Consider the following 26,721-nt stretch of genomic DNA (forward strand, 5'->3'; position numbering starts at 1 on the left):
CAGCATGAGCTCATGGGTGTGAATTTGGGCTGGCCTGTTTTGCCAGTGGCCACACAGGTGGCCTGGAAGATGCTGTCACTGTCACAAATAGTAGTGCAGCCCGGCCTCCCTCCATCTCTGCCTCTCCCAGCTCAGGCTGTACCTTCAGCAAGGGGAGGAAACCGGAGCTAATCCCAGGAGTGGAGCAGCACCCCTGACCCTTGCTGGGAGCCCTTCTCCGGGTGCAGGTGTAGAGCTCTGCACAGGGCTGGAAGTGGGGCCAGAAAGGCTGAGATATGTTTGCTCTGCTTTCCCTCCCCACTTTTCCCGACAAGACACATGCCTGGGTGTGTGAAACCTGTGATCATGTGGAGCTGAAGAGAGAGGCAGTCACGCTGTAAGCACTGTCATGTTCCCAGGTAGGACAGGGACTACCTCACCCCACCACACACATCTTGGTGCCAGCAGTTGTTGAACACCTTCTGAGACACCTGTCACAGGACAGACAATCAGGAGGAGTCAGCTGCTATCCGTATGAAAGGATCCCATAGTCATACAGGTTCAACACTTAATTATCAGGCAGTTCAGTGAAGGTCTCCAAGCTTAGTCTGGCATGTGCAGAGCAGGCATGTTCTCCCTGCAGGGCTTGCCTTCCCAGAGCAAAGGGCTGTTTCTCACAGCACCTGGGCCAGTCGGGTTTCTGGCTCCCCGGGGGCTCCTAAGGGCCTGTGTGAAGTCAACAGCATGGGAAGGGCCTGGCCACAGCGTGGTGAGAAGGGCTCTCTGCTGACATTTGCCCAGGGAGCTCATGAGGCTCAAGCAGCAGAAACACTGGTCCGAGCAGGATCATGAGAAATCATTCCTCTGTGCTATTTACAGCAACCAAGGACATATTTTTCCATCTGAAAACACCGCAAGGAGGATGTTTCTCATGGCTGTTGAGAAAGAGAGGTTCACCTTGGGGAATAGCATGGGCTGGGGTGTGTAGGCTTGGGGCAGTGAGGCAACACATCAAAGAGAGCCAGGGACACCAAAAAGGGAATTTGGCCACTTCCATGTCAGAGTGCAGGGCTGCTGGCACCAGCTCAGACTGTTGTGTGCGAGAGGAGTGTCAACAGACCGCTGAGATGCCTAAGGAGCAGAGGCACCAAAGGATGGATCGTCTCCAGGGGCATTTCCAAACACATGGGCACTGGGTCCAGAGCACACACGACAGCTTCACTGGCACATAAAGAAGCAGATGGGCAATGAAAAGGCTGGAAGAGGTGGGCTTCCTGCAATGCCAATGGGGCTAAATAACCCAAAGGGGTACCCAAACTGCTTCACATCCCCAGAGCTGCAGGCTTCTGGCAGCACAAGAGACTCAGGGGGCTCCATCTTGTCCACAAAGCCTCCAAACACACTGCAAGAACTGGTGAAAATGATAAAAGAGCACGCCAATCCAGACTGGGGCAAACAAGCCTAGATGCACAGAGATTTCACACTGTTGGCAGCTCTTGGGTGGCTCCTGGGCTAAAAGCACTTGGGATGCACTGCCTGCTGATGGGGGCACAGGGCTGACCTGAAGTCCCTGGAAATGTCATCAGGGTCTCCATGAAAATATGCTGAATAACCTACAGGAGAATTGATTGGACTAACAATTAAATCTCTTTGGATTTTACAGGGACTGGAATACTGCATGTGGAAAGGAGGTATTTCTCAGCCTTCTGCCCATGCTGCTCTTTCTGAGCTACCCATCTTTTCCCCCAGCTTTGCAGACGTACACCCTCATTATTTTTGCATGTCTCTGTTAGCTGTGCTTTTGCTCTGAGCTTACAGCAGAAGGTGCATCTCCTGGTCCCTGTTTCCCAGGGCTGATGGCTTCCTCCCAAGTGCTTCCCAGCCATTTACAGGATCACAGAGCATCACCATGACCCCCACCAGCACCAATTCCTCCTGCCACAGGGTCAGGCGGCCTCTCTCAAAACTCCTGTGAGCTCTCCAGGAAATATCCTGTGGAGAACAAAATGAGATGTCAAAGACCAGGAGGATTTCAGCTCTGGCTGACCTCTGGCAGGTCCCCAAATCTGGGAAGCAGAAAAGTGTTATGAAAACACTCATCAGAAGGCGGTGAGAAATTAAATAGAGGTCACTTGAACTCCAGCCCTGAGGAAAGGGGTCAAGCCCACAGGGTAAAAGCCCAGCTGGATGGGAGGAAGCCAGCAGAGTTTTTTGGAGGAGAAACTGCCCGGGATAACAGGTCTGGACCCAGCGCTGGATCCTGCTCAGTGGGGCCAGCAGTGCCTCTCCTGCCAACCCCACAGAGCAGCTCATGCCTGAGTGCGGTGCTTAGATTTTGGGCACAGATTTTTGCCCCCCAGCTGCAGCACTGTCAGATGGTTTTACTAAACAGGGCACAAGAGCTTCTTGCCCATAAAACGCAAACAGGTTGGGCATTAACAGCATGGTCCAGCCCAGGAGATGGGAGAGAGGGTCTGCTCTGAGCAACTGGGAGTATGAACATGAATCTCCTTTTAGCACTTGTTTTCAGGCTTGTGGAGTGGTCTTCTGACTGCTATTTGACAGCTTTTTGTAGATACCCAACTTGCACTTTCATAAGCAATTCATTTTTGGTTGTCTCAAAGGGACTTTATCTCCCAAGAGAAACTTCCTTTTGAAAACAGTGTCCCAGAGCCCTTGAGGCACTTGCAAGATGTTTCACTTTTATACCATAACATTTAAAGAGCCTTTAAAGGAGAACATAAGGCAATGGATAGGACCGCATGAACACATTAAGTTAGCAGCAACCCTTGTGTTTATTTTTTCTTCTTTGGAAGAAAAGTCCTTTTTCACTTTCAAGCACTGAGAGCGGCTGCTTGCACCAACTGAGGTCACAAAACGTTTTGATTACCTGGCTCTGCATATTTTGGATATGCTACTGAGCAGGTTAACTGGTGGGTTGACCTCTTGAGATCTTCCAATAACTTTGCAAATATTTTTTGAGAGGAGCATGGCATCGCTGGAGATGAAAGACAAGAATTTATTGGGTTTGACAGCTTACACGTGCGAGTGCTCACTTTGAAATTGTGGCCTTTTGGGGATGGGATGGGTTGACTCCTAATAGGATGCTGCTTTCTACCTGAGACATCCCAAGCAGGTATTTGGACCACTCCTGAATCCAGCCCTGGAGACTCTCCAAAGACAGCACCTCCTTGTACATCCCCCTGGAGGTCGCTCCATCCAGGTCCACGCAGCACCGATGGGCAGGCGGGTTTGTTCTCCCTCTGCTTCCAGCTCCAGCTTACTCTGGAAAGATCCGCATCCTTGGAAGAGCTACTCGGGAGATTTATAGCTCAGCTGGGCGGCCAAAGGCAGTTCAGAGTTTACATAAACGCTGGGCACGGGCCCAGCTCTGGGTGCTGACTCAGGCACCCGCCCATGGACGCTCCCACGTCACTGGATCACATGGACCATACGGAGCAGCCATGCTGACATTTCACGCATTCACAGAGTGTAACAGTCGCTGGAGCAGCCAAATCATGGAGCTTCACATCCTGGAGGGAAGGGGCTTTAAATCTTCTCCTCCCCAGCCCCTGACCTCAAGCAAACACAATGTAATTGGGTTGTCCCAGTTGGCGACGGGCTTGATTAATTTTCCTGAACGGAGACCTCTCTGGATGGTTGCACAAAGAGGCTCTGCAGTCCTGGCTCAGCTTCCAGGGCGTGCAGAAGGAACAGCTCCTGGGAAACCTGATCACAGCCTGTGAGCACCCACCAGGCACCACCGACACCCAGGACACTGTCACGGGTAATGGTGGGTCGAATGAGAGAGTAACAGGAAGGAAATGCTGTAAATCCTTGCTCTTGGCTCTGTGGGCAGATTCATGACTATTCCAGCTCAAGACAGGGATGCTAAAATACAGCACAGAAAGAATTTTTTTTTCTTTTTTTTCCCACTGAAGCTGTCAAAAAGCTCCATTATTTGTTACTTCACCATAACAGTACACGGTGTTTCATCTTGTACCTCACCGGGTTTTCCGAGCTGCCTGCTTCTCATAGTCCCCCCCTCCTTCCCAAGCATATATATCTCTACTCCCCTCCAGGGAAGCTCCCTTCTCTTCACTGAGAAGTGGAAGCTGCAAATGCCATAGCACCATCTGGCTGCAGCAGGAAAATGGTCCTTTCTGCAGCAATTAGTCTGATGCCCCAACTCCCCACCCTGCACCTGAACAGGCACTCCCATATCTGCTCTTCCTGGCCATCTTTCCATTCCTGGAAATTAAAGGCACAGCCATGAGCCATAGACCTGTTTAGGACTTGTTGTACAAGCGTGATAAACGACTGCTCAGAAAATATCTCTGCTGCTCCTCATATGCTCCATGCCTGCATTTTAATAAGCTGATGCTTGGGAATAGTTAAGTAGCTGCCTTGACTTGTTTAACTCGATAGCCACAGACATTTCACTGAGCTGATGTGGGATTTATGTCTCAATAATGCAATAATGTTAGGTAAGCACTGTGGTTTTGGGTAGATTTATGTCCCATCAGCAATCTGAGAGGGATTTATGGGGCCTGTCAGAGGTAGGGTTATGGGAAGTGCCAGCGGGGCCGTAGAGATCACTGCATCTTCCTGCCCAAGGACAATGCCCCGGAGAGGCCAAGTTCAGGAGTGTTGTAACCTGCTGACACATTGCCCTGCTAATATTTTTCGTTAATATGACTAAGCACGAGGGCTAAGGCAGCTGCCTGGTGATGGAAAACGTTTTGTAACGTGCCTCCCTTCTTCCAGCTCTGTGACAGGCAAGGAAGGCTGGTCTGGGACTCACCACGGCCCAGCCCCCAGGAGGGAGACCATCCCCGTCACCTACCTCATGTACTTTCTGGGGGGCTGCTTCCTTGCAAAGGTTCCCAACCAGCCTGGAGGCAGCAGCACAATGCCTGGAGCAGGGATGAAACCCAGGAGGCAGCAGTGGAGATACAGGACACCCACTTCCAAAGGATGGAGAAGGACCATGTCTCCCCGTCGCACCCCAAACATTTCTCAACTCTGCGATTTAAGTGCAAACAGTGAGAGTTTGGGACAAGCTGCATCACAATCAATCTTGAGTTCAGTGTTGCAGGTGGCTTTTCAGAGCAGTTCTGCAGGCAGGTCCTCTGTGCCTGGGCTTTCCCAGGGGATGCTGGCTAGGAACAAATCCTCATGTCCAGCAAGTTCAGGAGATCTTTTCTCCGCCGGGAGCATTGCTTTTCCTTAAGTTCCAGCTGAAAACATACTTCCTAAGACAAATTTCTTTGGGTTGAAATTGTTCCCTCCTGGGTCCAAGCCTAGACATACATCATTGACAAGATTCATATTACTAAAATAACCGTATTAAAGTGATTGACTTTGCAAGAAGCAGGTGCTGGAGGGAGAAACAAGGCTTGGGAGCAGAGCATTGGAGCTGCTGACCTGAAGGACCACAGTGCTGGGAGCTGCATCACCTTTGCTTTCCAGCTTCCATGGTGGTAGAACAAAACAGAGAAGGTTTAATGAGAATTAAGCCAGCTTTAGATGTTTCACTCCTGTCAGTTATCAGGATCAGTTTGGTCTTTACTGCTGCAAATAATAATACCAATTTTCCTGTAAGGAAGCAGCACCATGACTGATTCAGTCTCATCCAGAGACCAGGACATGCTTTGGTTACTCCATTCAACAGCCCTTTTTTTTGAGGGTAGTATTTATTGGTGGCAGAATTGTCCACATATCCTTCACTCAGTTGGGAGGAAAATCCCCTGTTATATGGTTGGACACATTCATACAACATCAGGATGGATACATGCAATGCTGAGATGATGAGAGAGGGAGTAGAGCATCTGTCACCTCCTATAAATGACCAAGAGGAAGTGAAAGAGAATAAAAAAGTCAAAAATTCCCCTCTTTGCTGTTCAGTTCTTGGAATAACTGCTCTGAGCAGGCCCTGGCAGCAGCAGGAGTGGGTGCTCCTGGGTTCACAAGTGGCACAACCATGCTTTGACACCCGGCTCCTTCCAACTCATTGTTAACATGGGAATTGCCATTAATCACCAATCCCTGTTACTCATTCATAACAAGACATGGACAGCCCTGCTGCCATCCTGACCAGCACACCACCATCTTCAAGCTTTGCTTTTTTCGTGATCCATAGCTAAATGATATCCCAGCAAAAACAAGCACAGGCAGAGTCACACAGCATCAAAGAAATCATGAGGATTAGAATCCATTGAAAAAGTGACATTTGAATACATAAGAGTTTTGGAGGGGAATTTCACATGTCTTCTCTGAAAGAGTTTGGATTTGTTTACTAAGTGTATTTTTCAGCCAGGAAAAGCTTTTTTTTTTTTTTCTTTTCTAAACAGTTGCTCAACATCTTCCCCCTGTTAGTTTCAATAAAGCCAATACATGCAGCAAAATTCACCTGAGGTTGCACACACGCAGCAATGCCACCTCCTCGAAGGGAAAGCTGTTCAACGGGACTCACCCTGCACAAACAGCTTCCTTGGGCTGTGTGCAGGGGTCAACACATTCCTGCTCATACCCACCTTGGCCTCCTGCACTGCAGCATCAGGGGCTGGAGATTGACCACGGTGTGAAGGTGCTGCCAGGGCTCCCATCCAGCAGGAGGAGAGCAAACCTTCTGGCACCATTAGCGGCCTATGGTGTGGGTTTTTTTTTAATTAGGAAAGTAATAACTTTGCTGGTTTTTCCTATTCCAATCCTGTTCTATTCTGGGTAAGGGCTCTTATTGTGATAAACAGGATTGCAGCCTGGACTTGAAGGCTCGTGACTGTTGATGGGAAATATTTCGTTTCATAACAGCGGCTGCAGCCAGCAAAGCACGAGAACATTTTTTTTTTTTGCAGGAACATGGGAGCTGCTATTTTTAACTGTTCTCCCTCGTATTTCTGGTGCTCGGATAAAAGATGCGCCAGCTGAAACACGTTGCAGCAACGTGCAGCATTTAACTCCATCTGTGCTGTGGAGAGAGGATGTGCAGGGGTCTGGTGGGGGGCAGTGGGACGACCATGCTCACTGTAGGCTGACAACCTCCTGCAGCTTTACAGCACCCAACACCAAGGCCATCATCATCAGGACATGACATGGTATTCTGTGCACTGACACGCAGCCCCAAAACGCACCTTTTGGTGCCAGCCCTGGGCCAGCAGTGGGTGAGAGCAGGGTCTATTTGTGCGGAGCGCTGCAGACATCCAGAGATGGACATGAGAGCCTGGGAAGAGCAAGAGGTGTCCAGTGAGGATGGTCACACGGTGGGTGCAAGCTGCCCAGGTGTCACCCAGTGCATCCCCCCATTTGTTGGCATCCTTCTGCCCCCACTGGGAGGGCCCTTTCCCTCGAACGGGGAGCAGAACTCACGCTCACCATCTTTCCCACCTTGTCTCCTTTGGGATTATAAAGCCCCATCCAGTGTCATGGCTTCCATTCCTAAGTGCAGCACAGATCCACTGAGAAAACAGACCTGATGAGGCTGGAGAGGCTCTGACACAAGGCTCCAGGTGGGTCTAAGGACTCCCAACCAGGGCACCAGAGATTTTGCAAACCCAACAGCATCAACGCAGACAGAAGTGGCGTTTAAGTGCATAGTTGGTTGAAACCACGTTCCTCCATGTCCAACAAAAATACATTCTTAATAGGCGTGGAGCTAAGTGGAGTCACCCAGAGTTATGATTTCCTTTCAGCAGACATTTAATCTTCAGGCTGTCACTTTCACTCAGGCCACGATTAAAACAATAAACCCCAGAGAAGCCACCCTGCCCCCCGTCAACAGCTGCTTCTCCTCCACACACTGTGATGGAAGCCATTCATCACTGAAAAAAAAGGGGGGTTGGAATTAAAGACAGATTATTATTATTATTTATTATTCAAAGATGCCATTTTTGGCCAGCAAGCTCTCCTTGGTACAGCAAGGTTGGGCACAGCAGATGCTGACTGGGGAGGGAGAAGTCACCCTACGGTGTAGGGGGATGCATCACTGCTGCACGTGCTCAGTGCCTCTAGGACCTTCACCTCTGGTTTCATGTGAGAGGGAAGTCACTGTATTGAAAGGAATCCCCCATTTGCCTCTGAAAACCTTCTTGGACATTTGCATTCCATCAGTGAAATCCCACCTTGAAAAATGGTTTGCAAAGGGGGAAAAAAAAAATCAAGTATCATGCATTGCCAAAAATAAGCAGTAACCACACCACTGTAACTCCCAGCCCTGATTTCTGTGATTTTGGGAAGTCCATTCTCCTGGGTTTCTGGCCTTCGTGCCCCAAGTCTCAGTCTGGATGGCACTGTGGGGTCCTCATGGCCTTAAAAGAAGCAGATGATGGGGAAGGAGAAGGCACATGGATTATCCTTTGAATCTGCTAGGCAGTTTTGTCTGTGCACACATTTATTGTGGACATGACAGGTAAGATCCATCCCTCTGGGCTGACCACAGGGCTCACTGGCAGTCTGAGGAGACACCTGGAACTGGCCCATGACAGATGCTGGAGGAAACAGCCCATATCCTGCCAAGCTCAGGATGGGGAGCGTCCCACTTGGACATTTCATTTAGGGCACAAAGACAGGCATTGCCAAAATGCAACAGTTTTCTTGGAGTGGGTTTTCCAAAAGCTCAACATGTTCCACTTCAGTAAGGCTGGAAAATCTATCGTGTCAGCTCTCCTGCCATGCCTGCACATACTTGCATTTTCCTGGCAGTTTATTTAGAGATTTCCACTCCATGGCCTGATTTGGGATGAAGTCAAATATGTGAAATCTTGGAAGCTGCCACAGGAAAAGAAACTCCATTTTTCAACCAGCTTTAGATACAGCCTTCAGCCACGGTGATAAATCTTCTGCCAGCCTGGAGAGCTGTACTTGCCTCTTAGATCAGGACTTAACATGGTCCAGAAGGTCTTTGTCCTGCAGCCAGTTCAGGGAGGTGCTGCTGTCCCGCCCCTCCGAGATGGGCTGAAGATTCCCACAAGACACTGCTTTGCTGACAGAGAGGGCAAGTGACAGAGCTCCCTGTCCCACCCAGCCCTCATGAGCCAGATGAGCAAAGAGCTCAACTTTCCTCCAGATACCCCTGTTCCCTGAGGGTCCCATATCTACAAGACTCACATCTCCTTGCTGAGGCAAGGGAGGAAATGATGGGGCTGACTTGGAAGAAGCTCAGTTCCCAGTTCCACAAAAGGACCAGCCTCAGCTCAGTCCCATCCACCCACGTGTTTGCTGAAGACTCTCCATCACAGCTCCTCTAGAAATCATTTCTAACAGCACTGCTACAACAGTCAGGCAGTTTTGTGGGGTGCAAATCCACAGGCAAAGCACCAGCTGTGGGAATCACCTCATTCCACTGTGGGATGGACCTGGCTCACCCCCCTGGGCGAACACACACCCTTCTGGTTTGTGCTGAGTGGTGATTCCCAGGCAGGACAGCTCCCTCCTGAGCTGACTGTCCTGGGGAGGAAGAAGAAGAGACCCTTAGCTGTCTCACACCCCTCACAGCTGGGGATGAAGAACACTCTGGAGCTGCTTTAATCCTGCCTTCACTTTTTATTGGCCCATAGTCCACACGTGTCACCAAGCCAGTCCCAAACCTGCACATGGGATGGATGGAAAGGCACTGTGTCAGCTCAGCAGCGTTATGAGGACCCACCTCAGAAGCACGGTGTGACTTTTCCCACCTGGGAACAGGTTTTTCCTGCGAGCATCCACAGTGCCAGCCCCACGATGGGAAGAGGGAGCAGTGGTGTAACCTCACATCCCACTTCCCTCGAGGAAAGCTCACTGCCTCCCCTGCTCCTTGGGGGAGGAGCGCTCATCTCCTTCTCACGTGGCTGCTTTTTGGGAAAGTGGGACTGACCTCATCACCTGGCCACTGAGATGGGGGGCTCTGTGGTGTCCCAAGATGGTTTTACAGCATGGCTAATTTTAGTACCCTCCCATTTACAAGGAGTGCTCCACCTGGCCCCACTCTGAAACCACCTCTGGGCTGGAAAAGAGCAGCTGTGAGACAACATCTGGCATTGCTCGGACAGGCAGAGGCAGGAAGCAAAGGAAAACAGCCTCTGTCCGAGACTGGTGAGGGACTCCAGCTAGACAGAGAGCAAAATTTGGCCAAGATGCTGGAAAGAGTAACTCTGATCTTGAGAGTTATTAAAAAAGACAAAGAGGATGAGACATTATAAGATGCTGATTGCCATTTGTCACCCTTCAGCCTGCTGTTAACTCCCACAGCACCTTTCCCTGCCATGACATGGAGATGTTGATCCCCCTGCCCCACCAAAGCCATTTCAGCTTTATCTTTGGAGCTGGAGACCCTGAGGCTCTATCCCAGCATCACCCTCAGGACTCCACCATGTGAACTGGGAGGCTGCAGGAGAGCACAGGGCACAGCCCCACCATTTCCTAACCCCATCTTAAGAGGGAACAGTCCCTTACCTTTCAACTTCATTTTAAAACCAACACCTGGCTCTTGGATGACGTGACAACCTTGGCAGGGTTCCCCAATTGGGACAATCCCAGCAGCCTCAGAGACACCCTCCTGACCAAAAGCAGATATCAGGGGTATGGAAGAAGGTTTGGGCATAGCACATGGTCCTCTCCAGCCCTCAAAAAGAGACTGCTGGCCTGCCTTTCCTTAGAGAAAGAGACTTTTTTTTGGTTAGACCCAATTTCTGAACACCCTCGAGCGCACACTGCACGTGCCAACCACCTGCTGGTAGGAAACACAGGTGCTGCTAGCTTGTGAAAGGAACTGGGGTTTCCCCACTCCTGTTCTCCTGAATTTTGCTGCTTCATGTTATTTCCTCAGGCAGAAACACACAAAACACCTGACTTGAGCCACACTTCACTGAGAGGCAGGAAAAAGTGTATTAGGCAGCCAAGGGCAGAAAAAGCACTGGTGGGGAAGCCACAAGAGAGAAGGTGGTGAGCCCAAGAGCAGTGCTAAGCCTCAAACTGAGGCTGCAGAGACCCAACCAAGCCACTGGGCAGCTGCTCCTGCTCACCTGGGATCTCTCTGGAGGGGCAGAAGTGGGGAAAGCTGAACAGTAAAGCCCCCATAGAACCACCCAGGGGCTTTCCCTGTCACTCAGCTGTAAGCAGGAGATAGGACTTTCCTGTAAAGAAGCAGCCCAAGTGAATTAGGTATCTCCTTCCGTGGTGGGAATACTACACATGTGTAATGCGTGTTCAGGAGATCCTGCAGCAGCTGCGTGTGAGGAGCCCACCATACCCTGCTTCTGCCATGGATTTTATTGGTCCTGCTGGAAAATCCAAGCCAAACTGAGAGCTGGAGCCATCAGGTGAGGAGCTACAGCACAGCAGTGCCAGGTGGGGAGATGGACACCTACCCAAAGGGAGCTCAGGTGAGCCAGCTGGAGGTCTGGATGGACATCCAAGGCTTGTTTCAACTCAGTCCAAGCCACTCCAGTCTCAAAATCAGCTTGGAAGCCATGCTGTTTACAAGCCTACTTATTTTGGCAACCAAGAAATAGTAAGTGAGCGATATTATTTCAGCTTCAGCAGAGTGAACGATCAGCTTTGCAAGGAGTGCAAGCTTGGCTCGCTGCTGAGGGCACTGCAGAGATACCCATCTCCTCTTAAGGAGGTCTCTCTGTGGACTGGGCTGCTGAAATTTGACTGCCCATGGAGGGTCAGAAGCCAGATCAGCAGGGAAACAGGAGGCCAGCCCAGATACACTCCTGATTCCCAACATTTGGCTGAAATTCAAATGAATCACTTAGTGACCAAGAAGGGAAGTCACAGAAGCCCACCAGCCCCAGACACCCAGCATCCTTCCCCCACCCAACTGCAGCTCCCAGCAGAGACCCAAGTACTGAAGCACAGCTCACCAGCTCCAGCCCAGCTTAGTGTCTTCAGGCAAAAAAACCCCCACACCAGCACCTGCCCCATCCCTACTTTAAAAGCCTGTGCTAATTAGCCCTCATTACCCTCTGAGCTCCTTCTGACCACCTCCCTTGCTTTGCAGTGGAGGGATTTCCCTCATGAGCCCACCCCTGACTGCTCCCTGCACAGAAGGGACTCAATCCTTTTCCTCTCATTTGCTGCCTGGGGCAGGCAGCCCCAGTCCCCCCGTTTCCCCACACAAGGCTCCTGCATATTCCCAACCCCAGTGAACACTGGAGGACACCTCGGGGCAGCAACACAGGACACAGATGTGGCAGCTTATAGAAAGGACTGGGGAGTCTTTTCCCCCTTTTATTGAAAATGATCATTTCTATTCTAGTGTAAACACTGTACATTTTACATCACAAAGCAAGAGATAATTTACAGGATACACTTCCATCTGGGAATCCCGTGGCTTCACGCGTCAAGCTCCAACAGCCTCATCAATCATCCATCCCTGTCATGCTCAAAAATCCCACTTAGAGAGAATCAGCCACCTATTGAGAAAGGGGGAGCCTGAGAAAACAGCATTTGTACAGAGCTGGTGAGAGAAATGTGTCTCAAGACCGTTTTCTCCCCGAATGGTACCCAAAACTAGTGATAACTGTGGTAACCATGGCAACCTCCTAGAGCTGCAACCAAAAGTCTACTAAAACCCTGGAGAACTCCATGCTTTGAGGATAAGGCCCTTGATTTGCACATGTATTTACATGTTTTAATAAAATACAGATTAAACACACATAATTATAAAATTTTGCTTTGGCTTGATAGACAACAAGACGCTGCCTGTTGGCTGAGATCACCAGCAATTAAGAAACAAACACCAAAACCTCCCCCTTCATCTGGCTGGACTCTGTTTAGTAAATCCATGTAAAAAACCTAATTATTGGGTCACCCATCACCCAGCCCAAAGGTGATGTAAAAGCTCTCATCTGAACTGAGAACAGCCCAGTTCACCTGAGGACATCCCTGACCAACGGGCCCGAAACAAGGCAAGACCCAACTCAAACTGGAAGTCAAAAGCTTGCACAACCTTCCCACAGGAGCAGCTTGTGCCAGACAATTCCATTCCTCACACAAATATAGTGAGGAGGCTGAAGGTGGGTTTGCACAGATGTTTATGTGGCCCCCTCATGTGAACATCACAGTGTGGGGATGGGTGTCTTGGTCCATGGATGGGTGATGGGGTACCAGGAGCTTCATGCTCTCTGAACTGTCTCCTTGCTAACTTCAGAAAGAGGTGTCTGTATACAGGCAACAAAAAAAAAAGCTGCTCAAGGTGATTTTCCTACTGCAGAAAAGGTGGGCAAAGACAAGGGGAAAGCCAAAAGGCCACCAAGACACTGAAGGAAAGAGCTGAAACTCGCTGAAGGAAAGAGCTTCCAGGGTGAACACTTGGGGAAGGCCAGGGGAGCTCATCCAGGCCACTGTCACTGCTGGGATGTTGGTGGATTGTGGAGAAGGGCAGCAAGGCAAGGAGAGGGGAGAGCACCAGTTTAAGGCACTCAACAACCAGGTCAACCTCTGAGTAACATTGCAAGGCACTGTGTCCTTTCTGCTTATGCAGGACATGTTCTTTAATAGTTCCTCTGTTTGTGTAGGCACAGCAATCAGGAGTGAGTTTCTAAGTGCAGGCTGAGATTTTCAACATGATCACTTGGCTCTAGGAGCTGGAACCACACTACTCATGATAGAAATATTTAGAGATGTTAGGTTCTCCAGACTGCAGAAAACCAAAAAAGGGATCAAATAAAACATGATGGATTTCTTAAAATGCAGTGCTTGCCCAGCCTCTCTGTCCCTGCTGATGTTCTGGTTGTGACTTTCAGCTTTTTGTCCTGATCACAATTTAACTTCTTTTTTTTTTTTCCCCTCAAAAATACCCATACAGGGAGAAAAAAAAAATCCAGCAGCAACACATACAATCACAGGCACAACTTACTCAAGTTTGGATTTGGGGCTTTTTTCCTAGTGTTAGCTCAAATACTCTGGCTGGATTTCCATTCATCTTCTGCCAGTTTAATTTTCACCTTCACTTTGAAGAGATTTCTTTCTCATTTCCTGAACATGATGTTTTAGTCTATCAAAGCCCACTGTCAGACATCTACATATGCCCAGCGTGTCTGCAGCAAACCAGGGTGGAGACCTAAGCTCCTGTACCAGAACTCTCTCTCATAACTGAGTTTCCTTCTCCTTCCCTTATGGTCCAGTCTGGACCACAGAGTAGCTCTTCTACTTTCAGTCAGACTATTCCATGGCAAAGTTTGGACACAAGTGCTATAGGTCATAAATAAGCCCCCTGCCTCCCTCAAAGAGGCAGACACCACCAGCAACATAAAAGATCCTAGTTTCCTCAGGATGTTTGTATGGAAGAAACCTCTTTTGTCCTGCATCTCCTCTACTCCTCATTGAGAGAAAAAAATTAGGTCCTAATTAGAGCCCAGAGGGAGGACAGCAGGCAGGGAGAGCAAAGGAGAGTGGTTAAGGCTACAGGACAAGCCCCACTGGGCAGTGTTATGGGAAGGTGGGGGGTGATAAGGTCTTTGGTGGGATGCTGAGACGTCACCTGTTGTCAGAGGGGCCGGCAGAGACTTTCCATAGGGATGTCCTTCTGTGCTCTCAGGAACCACGTGAACCCATCTGATTGGAGAGGAGATCCTTGTTGTATTCTAGGAAGCTGCAAATGCCTGTGGGGAAAATCTGCAAAGGAGTGTGGCTCCCTCCAGCACCACTTCTGTGGGGTTGTCATGGGAGGACATGAGCTGCCACTTCCAGCGCTGCCCAAGGCTGCCGGGCAGAGCTCTGACAAGGGGGGGAGAGGCTGTGGCTGGAATTTCAATGCCTGGCTCCAGGGACCTGGATGCAGCACAAACATCCCAAACATTTTCAATGGATTTTATTTCGTTTAATAAAAAACACCAACCAAGCTTGCATGTATTATCTTATATATATAAATATATACAGTATATATAAAACAAATGCATCCGGACAACGCCTTTCCCTGTGGCACAAACTGTAAGGCATAGAAAGGAGTGTCCTAACAGTCCTATTCTTGGCACTACAGAGCGATCCCTCCGCTGCCCTCCCCCTGTTCACACACCCACGTTGGCTTTTCTCTCTTTGGCTTTTTGAGGCAGCAGTGCTGGCAATACCCAGCAAAGCAACGAAGTGCTCTGAAGCCCAAGGAGGTCTTCCTCACACCTTGGAGTGGTCCAGGCAACCCAGACAGGATGAATCCATCTCGTTGCACTAACAGGCTTCTCACAGACTATCACTAATGGTGCTGCCTCTGTGGTACAAGGGATGGAGGGATGAGGGCCAGGTGGATGCAATGGAAAGCGGTGACCAAGCAACTTCTCCACGGTTGAGCTGGGGCAGCAGGGAGAGGAGCAAGCTTTGCATCTCAGCACGGTGGTGGTGGGACTTGTCCCTGGGCTGAGACTGGCAGAGGTTTCTTTTTGCAGTCCCATACAAAAATGGAAACCAACAAGGGTGAGACTGTCCTTTACTGAAGAAGCTCGTAGTATATTGAGCAGAAGCAATAAACCCAACAATAACAAGAAAAAAAAAATGGTGGCATTATCCCAAAAGGAAGGAGGAACCTTGTCACTCACGAGCGGTTCAGTTTGCTCCCCATGTTCAGTTCTGGGCGAGGGTTGGCTGTTTTTCTTCTTCTTCTTCTTTTTTTTTCTTATTTTCTTTTCTTTTTATGTTTTTTTTTTTCTTTTTCTTTTTTTTTTTTGTTTTTTTTAGTTCAGCACAGACAAGTTGCGAAGCAGGACGGGCGCTGTTGCATTTTCTCCTTCTGCAAGGCAGCTGCCTCCAGTCGTTAATTGACTGTGGGCACCTGATTCCTCTGTAAACTATATTCCTTTGCCTTCAGTCTCAGGTTGGCAATACTGTTGGCCATGTTCATGCCCTGCGCCGGGCTGGCGTTGGTACACGTGGCGGAGTAGGTGGCCATGGCACTGTGGGATGGAAAGAGAAACACCACATCAGACGTGGCCTCAAACCCTGGGATTTCCACACCTGTGGGATGAATTTCTGATGCCAGCAGGGAATTACCACTCCTCTTTATTTAACACCCCTGTAAATCTTTCCGCTGCAGTTCACTGACCCAGGGACAGACAGCCCCAAAGCCGCTTGAAGTCAACAGGAAAATTTCCACTTCCTATTTTCTAACCCCCCTACAAAAAAGGTTTACAATGAGGTCAGCCTGCCAGTTAGACCATTGTCCTTAAAAGTATTCCCACTGGAAGCAGTGCCTTTTTGATGAGAGCAATTTTTGGTTTTATTGGTTGTGAAATCACGTCACTTCTGAAACACATGTTACATTAAAGAAACACTCTGGGAAAAACCCATTTCAACAATTCTGATGTTTTCTGGTTTCAGCCTTTTGGAATGAAAATTTCCACATTTTTTTTTCCCCTCAAACCTTCAGCTGATCATAAAGAGGATGCCCTAAAGGTTAAGGGAAAAAAATCCAACCATGAAACACTTTTTCTCCCTTCAAATAATGACTTTATTCATGAAAACCATCACTTCTGACAGCAGAGGCTAAACCAAAACCTCTGACTCTTTTCTTATCCTACAAAAAAACCTGCAAATCTGTTTTCCAGACTACTTGAAAACTTGTTTAACCCATGTGTCCCAGGGATTTCTGTGAAAAGCAACCCCCCTCCTCCTCCAAACCAGCACACTGTCTGACCTGCTGCATTTCCTATACATGTATCCACAGATCAAAACCAGTTGACCATCACCACACGAACTAGAGATGCCCATTTAACACAGACAGTGCATTCAGGAGGAAACCACAAATGCTCTGCTGGAGGTAAGCTCAGGTCTGGACTGAAACTCCCATGAGTCTCTGGCTCCCAAGTCCCCAGAGGTATGGGGGAAATTACTGGTGCCAAGTGAAACCTCTGCTAAACCAAAAATCTTCAGAAACACCCTCTTTTAGCAAGTTATTCTACCAGGAGCAGTACCCAAGAAGGCTGTCTCCAAACATCAGAATAGTTTGAGGGTTGCTCCAGAGACTCTTCAGGGTCTAATAAGGTCTGAATTTACCCTTTTGGCCCCTTCCTCTGCCCCATTCAGGCAGAGATAAGACTCTCCTTCCTCCACTCAGCTGTCTGCTTTCATGAAACACAGAGGAACATCATGTTCCTGAGTCCTAAAATCCTCCTTTCAAATATGGTTTTCAATGGCCCATGGAGTCAAAGGTTGCTGGAGTGGGAAGTGCGGGCTGACAGCGCGACTGCAAGTCTTGTTTTCTTAGGAACCTATGCTAAAAAATGCCTAAGCAAAACATTTCAACTTCAAAAAAATAATAGTATCTACTTGGCTGTCTATGTGACACAGATCTGCAAATAGCTTGGGTTGACCTGTGGCTGAGTATATTTGGAGAATAAACACGCTGATTGAAAACTTTCCCCAGATCTAAGGGCAAAACCCGCACCGGCGGCGCAGCTCCGGGCCCTGCTCTCAGCTCCCTCCTGGAGTAGCCGTAAATCAGGGGCTGGTCCAGGGAGATGGGGAGGGGGCAGAGGGTCATGCAAACACTCCACATGGCTGGAGTGTTTCAATATTATTTCACCAAGTGTCCAGAAGTTTAATAACCTTACTCAGTTCAAAGCTTTAATGAGGCTGTGACAACTCGGCCCGGGTGCCCTTTAAGATGAACGCTATTGCTAAGAGATGATGAGTAGGAACAGAAAGCTTGAGGAGCATGGAGTGCCTGAGAGTCCTGACCCCTTCACACTGCAGAAATCAGCTGCTCTGCTCCTCTGCCAATGCTGGGCAGTGGGAGGGTGACAGTCCATCCTAGTTGGACATGTCAACCGGTGGTGACAACTGTAAGCTGCACATATCTCTGCTGAAACATACTGGCTTAAGACAAGGGGAAGATATCAGAACAGTGAGGATGTGTCTGCACTGTGGAGAGGCATAGCCTGGGCTGGACCTCAGGGGGGAAAAAACTCAACCCTAAGACTTGCTCTCCTTGTTCTCACATCTCAGGCACCTTGGGCTTCTCATTGCCCAGAGTGGCCCCAGACAGCCCTTCTCAGTGTACCCCTGGAAGCCAACTTTTTAGGGTCTTCTCCTAGAAGCCCTTATGAAGCCCTCTGTGTAAACATCTTGGGAGGGTTGATCGACTTTTAAAAATGTGAGAGGTAGAAATAAGTCATGAGTATTCAGCAGGGATGTGGCACTGTGACCAGCACAGTCTCAGCAGGGTGGGGAAGGAATTTGCTTCTCTTCCCTGATCTCACCATCTAGATGCCTCCCTAGGGTGCTACACTACGTAGTACTTCACAGAAAGCCTTAACCACAAAAGGAGGGGTTTGCCAGACAGCAGTCCTTGGATAAAATCCAAAGGATAAGGGCTATCTCTAAGACCAAACTATGCTGCCAAATGCATCCTTTTCAGTGTCTGACTTGTCCTTCTGGAGCTACAGGATGGATGGGGAGGACCCCGTGGCACTGAAGCAAACAAACTATCAGGAAGGCTACGTGTTCACAGGCCTTACTGTGCAAACAATGTTTGGGAGCAAAAAGGGGGTCAAGATGACCGAGCAAGAGAGGTCCAGTGCATGGCATGGCTCCTGGAAGCCAGCAGGAGGGTGGCTGTGACCAGGCCAGAGGAACAGGAAGAAACCCAGCCAAATGCTTCAAGGTCCTTACCGACAATGAAGGCACTGTGCTAAAAAACACCCACCGACCTCATTTTTAACTGCCTGTGAGCCAGCTGGCTCCCCACAAACCAACACATCCTGTGGATCTTATGTCCACACCCAGTTCCTGCTGGGCTGTGAGTGGCACGAAGGAGGACAGGGGGGCCTGTGATGTGCATGGACATCCCAGATCCTTCGAGACTGGGGTTGCCACATCTACGCTTCTGTCCTGTCACCCCTTAAGCAGCACTGACCACAGGAGATGGGCACTGAACACCAGTCTGTCACCTGGTCCTTGCTGCGGGCAAACCACAGCACAGCACAACGTTCACACACACACACACTTGTGCTCAGGCAACTAGAAAGAAACTGCTCACACTGAGGGAAGGAATGGGAGCAACATGCAAAGAGTTTCCAGCCCTTCCTTGCATCCCAACCAGTGACTGCCATGGGACAGCCACAGAACTCCCTCTTCTGGCCACTGTGTGTGGCTGAGCCTCCCCAAGTGCTCTGCCCTCACCTCCCCCGGATCTGTGCCCCATGGAAAGGTTTCTTCATTGCTTTAAACTGGATGCACGTGGGAAGCAAGTGCAACCCCTTCTGTTTCTATGTATCTCTACCTGATCCTCTTTTGAAACTTCCTGAGCTGCAGAGAAAGGGACCACCAGAAAAGAAGCTGCCAGAAAGCCACGATGATGCTGAGCTGAGCCCACCTTGCAAACCTGGCAGTGAGATGGGGTGGGACGGGAACAGGTAAGGAAAACCAGTGGGGTGGTCAAACTGCTGTACCCTCCAGTTCTTCCACGTGAATATAAACAGCCCATGAGAGCTGTCTGGGGGCCACTCTCAGGCTGCTCTATACTATGCCAAAAACCGGCCAGCCCAGCGGGGTTGTTCACTCACCTGTAAGGCGAGGCGGTGCCCCAGGAGAGATAATCAGTGGGTCTCGGAGCTGGGCGAGGTACTATGGGCTGCTCCACGGCGGTCACGTCCCCTGAGTAGGATTTGAGCAGAGAGGCATTCTTGCTGGCCAGCATCGCCCTCTCGTTCCGGCGGAACTTGGCTCTCCGGTTCTGGAACCACACCTGGGGCGGGAAGCACACAGACCCACCAGCCATCACAACCAGCTCTGCTGTGACACGCTCCTTCCCCACACCACCTGTGCCCTCGGGACTCTGTAAAAGCTGGCTGCTTTGGCGTGCCTGTCCCTGGGAACTCCAGTGACAACACAATCCTCATAAAGCCCTCACACGAGGGACTGGCTCAGTGAGGTCCCTGTGGGACCAGGTCTGCCTTGTGCTGACGGCAGCAAGGCCTGGGAGTGCCGTACAACACACTATGTTCTGCTCTGACCTTCCAAAGGTACAGGCTTGCAAGCTAAGGGCTGAACAGCTCAAGATAACGGGAGCAGCCTGAGCATTCACCATCTTGGCCTTGAGAGAGCCACATGAACACGTGTGACTGGGCAGGTGGCACTTGTGGCAGCACAGCAGGCTTCCCAGTCCTCCTCAAGGCATGTCACACCTGGGGCTGCAATACAGCAGGACCCAGAAGCTTGGTGACCCTTGTGTGCCCCACCGGCCTCAAGGATTTTTTCTGCCTTACTGGAATAATGATGATGATCCCCCAGGTGAGGTGTGACTGGATACAAGGCGATTACCTGAACTCTGGCTTCAGTGAGGTTGACTCTGCGTGCAAGGTCTTCCCGTACAAAGGCATCGGGGTAGTGTGTCCTCTCAAAGACTCTCTCTAATGCCTGCAGCTGGCTGCTGTTGAAGGTAGTCCTGTTCCTTCTCTGCTTTCTCTTCTTCTTCTCTTCTGAGTTCAGCTGATCATCTAGGAGAGATGATTGGAGACGTGAAATGCTAAAAAGGCAAGAGCCCACAGCCATGGGGTGGATAATCTCAATGGTTTCAAGATGGAAAGGGGCTTGCACAATTTCAACACCACACATTAACCACATTGTGTTAGCCTCCATTTAAATAGGAGGTGGAAAGTCCACTGACCCCAGGCATTTATTTTCCAACTCAACTGTATTAAGATTTGTACCAGCTCTCTAAAGTTACCCCATTCCTCAGCTTCCTTATCTTCAAATTAAAGAAACAAAAGAGGTCCAAAATGCATCTCTCTATTCCTGACAGTCCTGGAAACCTTTTCTGACTGTAAAGAATCATGAAGCCCTGTTCTCTTGGCTTCCAATTTCCAAGGATTGCCCTGACTGGGATATAATACAGATCTCTGGGGTAGCACAAGTCCTGCATCAGCTCTTACTGACTGTCAGAAAGTGAGCCTGTCTCTGCAAAAGGAAAGCACAAGGAAATGGTTTTACTCTAGGTTTGACTATAGCCAAGGTAATGCTGTCCTCTGCAGCTCTGTTTGGTTTAAATTCTCTTATCCTCTGCACATCCAGACCGGGAGGCGTCATTTCGGGCAGAAACGGGGGAGCTGTGAACAAAGAGGTGTCAGACAGTGGAAATGAAGCGTGACTGATACGGGCCTGAACGTGAGACAAGGACAAAAGCCAGTTTCACTTGTATGCTGGCAAGCCAAGGACATAGAAATACAGTCAGATAGGCAGGGATAGCATTGCAATTGGGAAGCAAAAACCCAGTAAGAGAGAGACTGAGCATAAGCACACTGCATACTGCTGAGTTTGGAACAGTTGTGCCCTCTCCAGCATCCTCTGTGCCTTGCCCAGCCCAGCAAGGTGTTGAGCAACAATCTGTGTGTCCCATAAGAGCGTGTATTGTTCTGTACCTGGTTTGCATTTACTCAGCAATAAATCAATGCATCTGGAGTCCCACTTATCACTGCTGTCTGTGCCGACGGTCACTGGAGCAACAACAGAGCTGACATAGCTATGAAATGGTTTTTCTTAGCAAATATCTGCTCTGCACCATCTCTCCTTTTTCCAGGGCTGCTGCAGAGCAACATGTCCTGTACCAGAGTATGCTCACTCATCACAACAGTCACAGCCCAGCAAACACTTCAGTTACTGTGGGATGCCACACTGAAGGAAGTGGAGAGCAAGGCACCAGCCTGGGAAGGCAGGAGGCCACTGCTGCAGCCATAAAACAGTTCCATGCAGGCTGCAGGACTGGCATGTCATTGCCTTGTACTCATCCCTCTTCAAGTGCTCCAGTATGTGTGGAATCCCTCCAGAAACATCAAGGCTTCCCATGCTCCTGCAGCCTCAGCCTTCAATTCCCCCAAGCACAGCGGGACAATGTGAGTGTGGTCCCACTCTCCTGCGTGGCAGAGCAGCAGCTACACCTGGGGGGATCTGAGGCAACATTCCTGTCAGCATACATTAAAATACACTGAGCACTGTATCTATAAAAATGCACATGTGAGTTAATTATATTTTAAGTTCATTACTACGCACCTTGGCCCAGATGACAGTCAGCCTCACCACTGAGAGTCAAAGGGCTTGACCTGCTATATACAGTGGCAGAACATCCTCTCGACAGTCATTCCTTTTGCCATATACAGATATGACAGGTCCCCTCATCCTCCTGTTCTCCAGGGGGTATGTAAGGTACAGGGAGAAGCTGACAAGGAAATTGAAGTCTATGGTTGTTGTCCTCACCACCTGTTTGTGTTGCTTTTCACAGCCCATCTGGTACCAGTTACTGCACCTGAATGCCTCTGGAGCAAGGTCCATCCATTTGGGAACAAAAGGACATTCCTCTTAAATTAAAGTAGGTTTTTCCAATTCCTGCAGGTTTACAGTGCCTCCATTCCCAGTCCTCCTCCAACAGCCTGACAATCCCCAGCAGACTCCTTTCCAGCCCAGGGATTCCTGGGTGCAAAAACACGCCCTTGGTTCTCTTGTATCTGAGAGGAAGCATTTGGAGACCAGTTTTTAACAGGCACGTTGAATCCTAAAGCTGAACTGGGAAGGGACTGGCAGAGGCAGGAATGTGTAAGACAAACGTGTGTAGGAATGCCAGGGAATTAAAACAAGGCTACAGGTGAATCTATCCTGCTTAGGTGGTGGGAAGCAAAGCGGAGAAGCAGAGGGATGGAATTTAACCACTACTTGTGCAGAACACCTTGCACACACTGCTACCTGCTCAGGGGGTAATGCTGTCACTAAGTCCGTCCTTTATCAAGAAGGAATAAAGTCCCACATGTCCCTCTCTTGACTCACCATCAAACCCTTCACAAAAAGGGTCAGCTATTTCCCCCAGTTCTGCTGGAGAGCTCTGACATAGTTGTGCTGCTGTGCACCTCCCAGCACACCAGACAGTGAAGAACAAGCCTCAGGGCACCAGCGTCCCTCAGAATGGCACAAACATCGCAAGACCAGCTGCCGTAGAGGCCAATGTCAACATGGGTGTCTGGCCTCCTCCAGAGTTATCCATTTAATACTGTTTTCTAATCTAAACCCTGCCTATGAGAACCGGATGAACAAATCAACAAATCCTTTGGGACCCCTTGGGAATCCCCTCCAGGCCTCTGAAGCATCAGTTTCTGCCCAGAAAACTACACCCGGCTGGAGGGAACCCGAGCCCGAGGCCGTCTGGCCGTTGCTCAATCCTGCGTGACAGCTACACATGAGGAAGGGTGAGCACATCACTCTGGGGAGCAAGAAGAAGGGCCAAAGTCTGTAAAACACTGGAGAACAAGAATTCCTCCTGCCAAGCACGTTAACACAATTTGCCTGGTTTCCTCCCGGTGTAAAGCGAGACGCCGGTGATTCACAGCTCACCTCGTAACTGCCGGGCCCAAAAATAGCAGGGCCAAGGAGTGGAAAGTTGTCCAAGGAAAGGCAGTGTCCGTGCTGCAGTGACTCACGGTCGGGTCACTAACACACCTCCAGCAGCGGCTGGCATGGAGCAGGGATGTGAGTCACCCCCTTTTTCCAGGACATAGATGGATGGAGGGGACTGAGAGTGAAGCACAACCTGTGACAGGGGGGTTGGCATTCTTGGGTTCTCCTTCCACAGCACCTCCTCTGCAACAGCACAACACAGCTAGATCCAAATGTCTACAGCAGTGACTTGGGTAGCAGGGGAAAAAACATAACAGTATTAGCCCAAAGCATGGCTGGGCTGATCACTCCTTGCATCTTGCCATGCAGACATGCCATATGCTGATTACAAACTGCTAACGAGGGACTGCAGACACCTAAACCCCAGATGCCTGCAAATGTCACCTTGCTCACAGCACACACCGCCTGCCTTCAACATGTCAGCAGGGGATTTTTTTTTTCCCTGACATTATTTCTTTATCAGGAAACAACACTGAACACTGAATAATGGTATTCCTAAACACTGTTGACAGCGCTAGTGACTGGAGTCAGCAGAAACGGAGAGGAAAACAGCTCTAAAGGTTTTTAGATAGGTCAGAAGTCTTTCATCAACATTCTTTTAATCACAAAAATTTTATTACAAACAGTGTTCTCAAAAGCTGCTCGCAAATGTGTCCCCCAGAGAGATCGAAATGCACGCTCTCCTCTCAGGAACCCAATGCTGGAAAATCCGGGAATTTCATTTCAAAATTCCAACCTTTCATTCTGGGCTGGGGGACTTTGTTTCCTGTTTCTGCATTTGTGTTTTCCTGCACTACCTCTACATTCATCCATAACAAGCAAATCCTGGTGTCCTACACAAGTGCACTGAAGCATTTTTAAGTTCTCCTAAAAGATATATTAGGAAATATCCTATTCTTTTCTCCTCCTGCAGCGAGGCAGATCCACTTGCCTACACTCCAATCTATGCTCCTTACTGTCCCAGTGCCTATGACTATCACTGGGGCACCATCAGACAGCTCCTCTTGGGATGCCACACTGAAAATACAACACACTATAAACAAAACAGAGTTGAGAACTAAATGCCTATGTACAAGTTACAGGACTGGTGTTTTTTGCACCAATACTTGCAACCGCAACATATTTTGGATTTCCAGTTTGCAGGAATGCTTGTGCATACTTGCTTTCGTTCCAGGTCAGAACAAAAACTAATTTCCAGATGGGATTTACATTGTGTGGGCAGTTTTGAAAAGTTTTGACCGGTTCCATTAAGCCCAGAACCAGCTACTGCAGTACATTAATTGGATCCCAACTGAAAGTAAACAATTGGATTTAATTAAGTGAGGGACGGAGACATTTAACCACAGTGTCATATACGGTAAGGCAGGAAAGATTTGTCACACCAGTTATATAAACTGCAAACTGAGAAAGGATTCCAGGAAGAAAATAAGGAATCACACTTTAATCACAGCCTTCAAAATGAGAGGTTACCACTAAAGTTTGAGCACAGATCTAAGAAAAAACAAGAGAAATTATTTCACAGCAAAAAAGAATAATAATCTATAAAGGTAGCAAGTAAAACCTCTTTTAAAATAAAAAAAATACTGCAAGCCAAAAAACAAGGAAGTTTTATTCAGAGCGGTAGAGAAAGAAAGGAAATGGGATAACAGAAAGGAAAGGAACGGAGGTTTTTATTGGGTTTAAAGTTAAGTTTTATGAAGTTTGAGTGGAAGTATTTCCACGGGTCACCCCAGGCTCCGGGCAGACTTCTCTCCCCAACATCAGACCTCCAAACAGTTACAGCCCTTTGCAGACTCTGCTTTGCTTTCGATTCACTGCAATGCTCCAAAACACTGCAACTCTTTGGGTGCAGGGCAGCTTTGTCAACCTGCATCGTAAAAAAATCAGAAAAAAAACCCCAGACACAAAAGGTTTAATCAAAGCTAAACCAAGGCACTAGGCAGGGGAGTGGGAAGCAGGGATGGGGACATACAAAATCCACCTGATGCCAAAGCCCTGCTCCAGCCAATCTGAGACAGGTCCGTTGTCTTTGCCAGATGTGAGCAGGGACAGAAGAAGGACACAGGGAAATACAGGGATAATATTTCATGCCTGAAGTATCTTTCTTAAGCCTCCCAGGAGAGAACAAACTCCAGTTCATACGTATTTCCATGCATGAAAAGTATTTTCAAATGAAAATCAGGGTTAACCGCAGGGTACACAAAAGCTACATGGACAAGTTGCTCAGTACCTGCAGCAGCCATCACAAATGCAGGAAATACGAAACAGAGATGACACTTAAAAGAAAACTAAATGTGTTAAGGTAGGAGATGCCTATTAAATCACATTCTGAAGCTGGCCCTGGTGACCAGCAATACCAAGCCCTGATAACAGCAGGGTTATATTTGTGATTACAGGTCAGACTAGAGAGATTTCTGAACTATCATTTGCCTCTCATTACGCAACACCGGCTGAGCTTTTTTCCTAACCTTTGCTGTTTGGTTTTTTTCTGCACCATCTCAGTGCTCAAATAATTTCAATTATACAGAAAATTCAAGTATCCAAAGTTCCAGTCCTGTTAAGATCACCAGGAACACAGAGAAAGATACGATAATAAAGAAACAGACGCCTTATTTCTTTTAAAAGACTTTGCTTGTGATTACCTCGTAATTAGGTTCAATTTGTCACACAAATAATAAGTTGTTTTGTGCAAGAGCATGAAGCTTCAGCAAGGGGATACTGAATTTTTCATACAAAACCTGAGTCTGAATATTAAATGGAAAAGTGTGTGTATTTTCAGCATTACCCGTGGGACTCTGGCAGCTCCTCTCCGAAGTGTCTGCAATGTGGAACCTATCAGGGTAATTTTTGGCTGACCGCATACAAACAATTACATATCATTACAGAGCTGTGAATAGCTTTTGCATGGATAGCATGGATAACATGCCTACGGTCTCCTGTTGCACTTGGCTCTGCCTGCCAGACCAGGGGAGCTCACTGAGGTCCTGCACAACCACGGCTTCCCCAGTGCCAACGGTGTTACCCTCGCTGTCCTCCAGCAGGACAAGCGCTCGAGCAGAGGGACCTCCCGCCTGCACCGTGACCAAAAGGGAGATTGTCATGTGGGATTCGAGGCACAGCTCCAGCCGGTGACTCTCACCCACCAGGAATGAGGTTCTGAGGTTGTCACCTTCCTGGTGGAGAGTCTCCAGCAGGCAAACAGCCTTCACCTGGACTTACTGCACACTGCAGGGACCTTTCCCTGTGCTCTGCTCTGCGCTTTTGTGGGTCTGCAGAGATCAGGTCCCACTGCAACCCTCATCTGCCCTGCTCCTGACACACAGACAGGGCAGCGTGAGCAGCCAAGAGCCCTATCCTAAGGCAAATGTAAACCCAAACTCCTTTTCAGGGTGG

At 49.0% G+C, this 26,721-nt stretch overlaps 1 protein-coding gene across 1 annotated transcript in view; it reads right to left on the reverse strand.

The window, feature by feature from the left end:
* Positions 1-15,540: 15,540 nt before the first annotated feature.
* The window catches only part of PRRX1 (paired related homeobox 1), a 36,866-nt gene continuing 25,685 nt past the window's right edge, over positions 15,541-26,721 (reverse strand). The window contains exons 2-4 of the mRNA XM_051807066.1: positions 20,212-20,387; positions 19,455-19,636; positions 15,541-15,845 (exon numbers count right to left, since the gene is read on the reverse strand). Of these exons, the coding sequence (XP_051663026.1) occupies positions 15,707-15,845; positions 19,455-19,636; positions 20,212-20,387 (497 nt within the window). The 3' untranslated portion in view covers positions 15,541-15,706. The remainder of the gene's footprint in view (positions 15,846-19,454; positions 19,637-20,211; positions 20,388-26,721) is intronic.

This window comes from Manacus candei, unplaced genomic scaffold (genome assembly GCF_025592945.1).
Source record: "Manacus candei isolate 608988 ecotype Guabito, Panama unplaced genomic scaffold, ASM2559294v1 h1tg000005l, whole genome shotgun sequence".
Lineage (NCBI taxonomy): Eukaryota > Metazoa > Chordata > Aves > Passeriformes > Pipridae > Manacus > Manacus candei.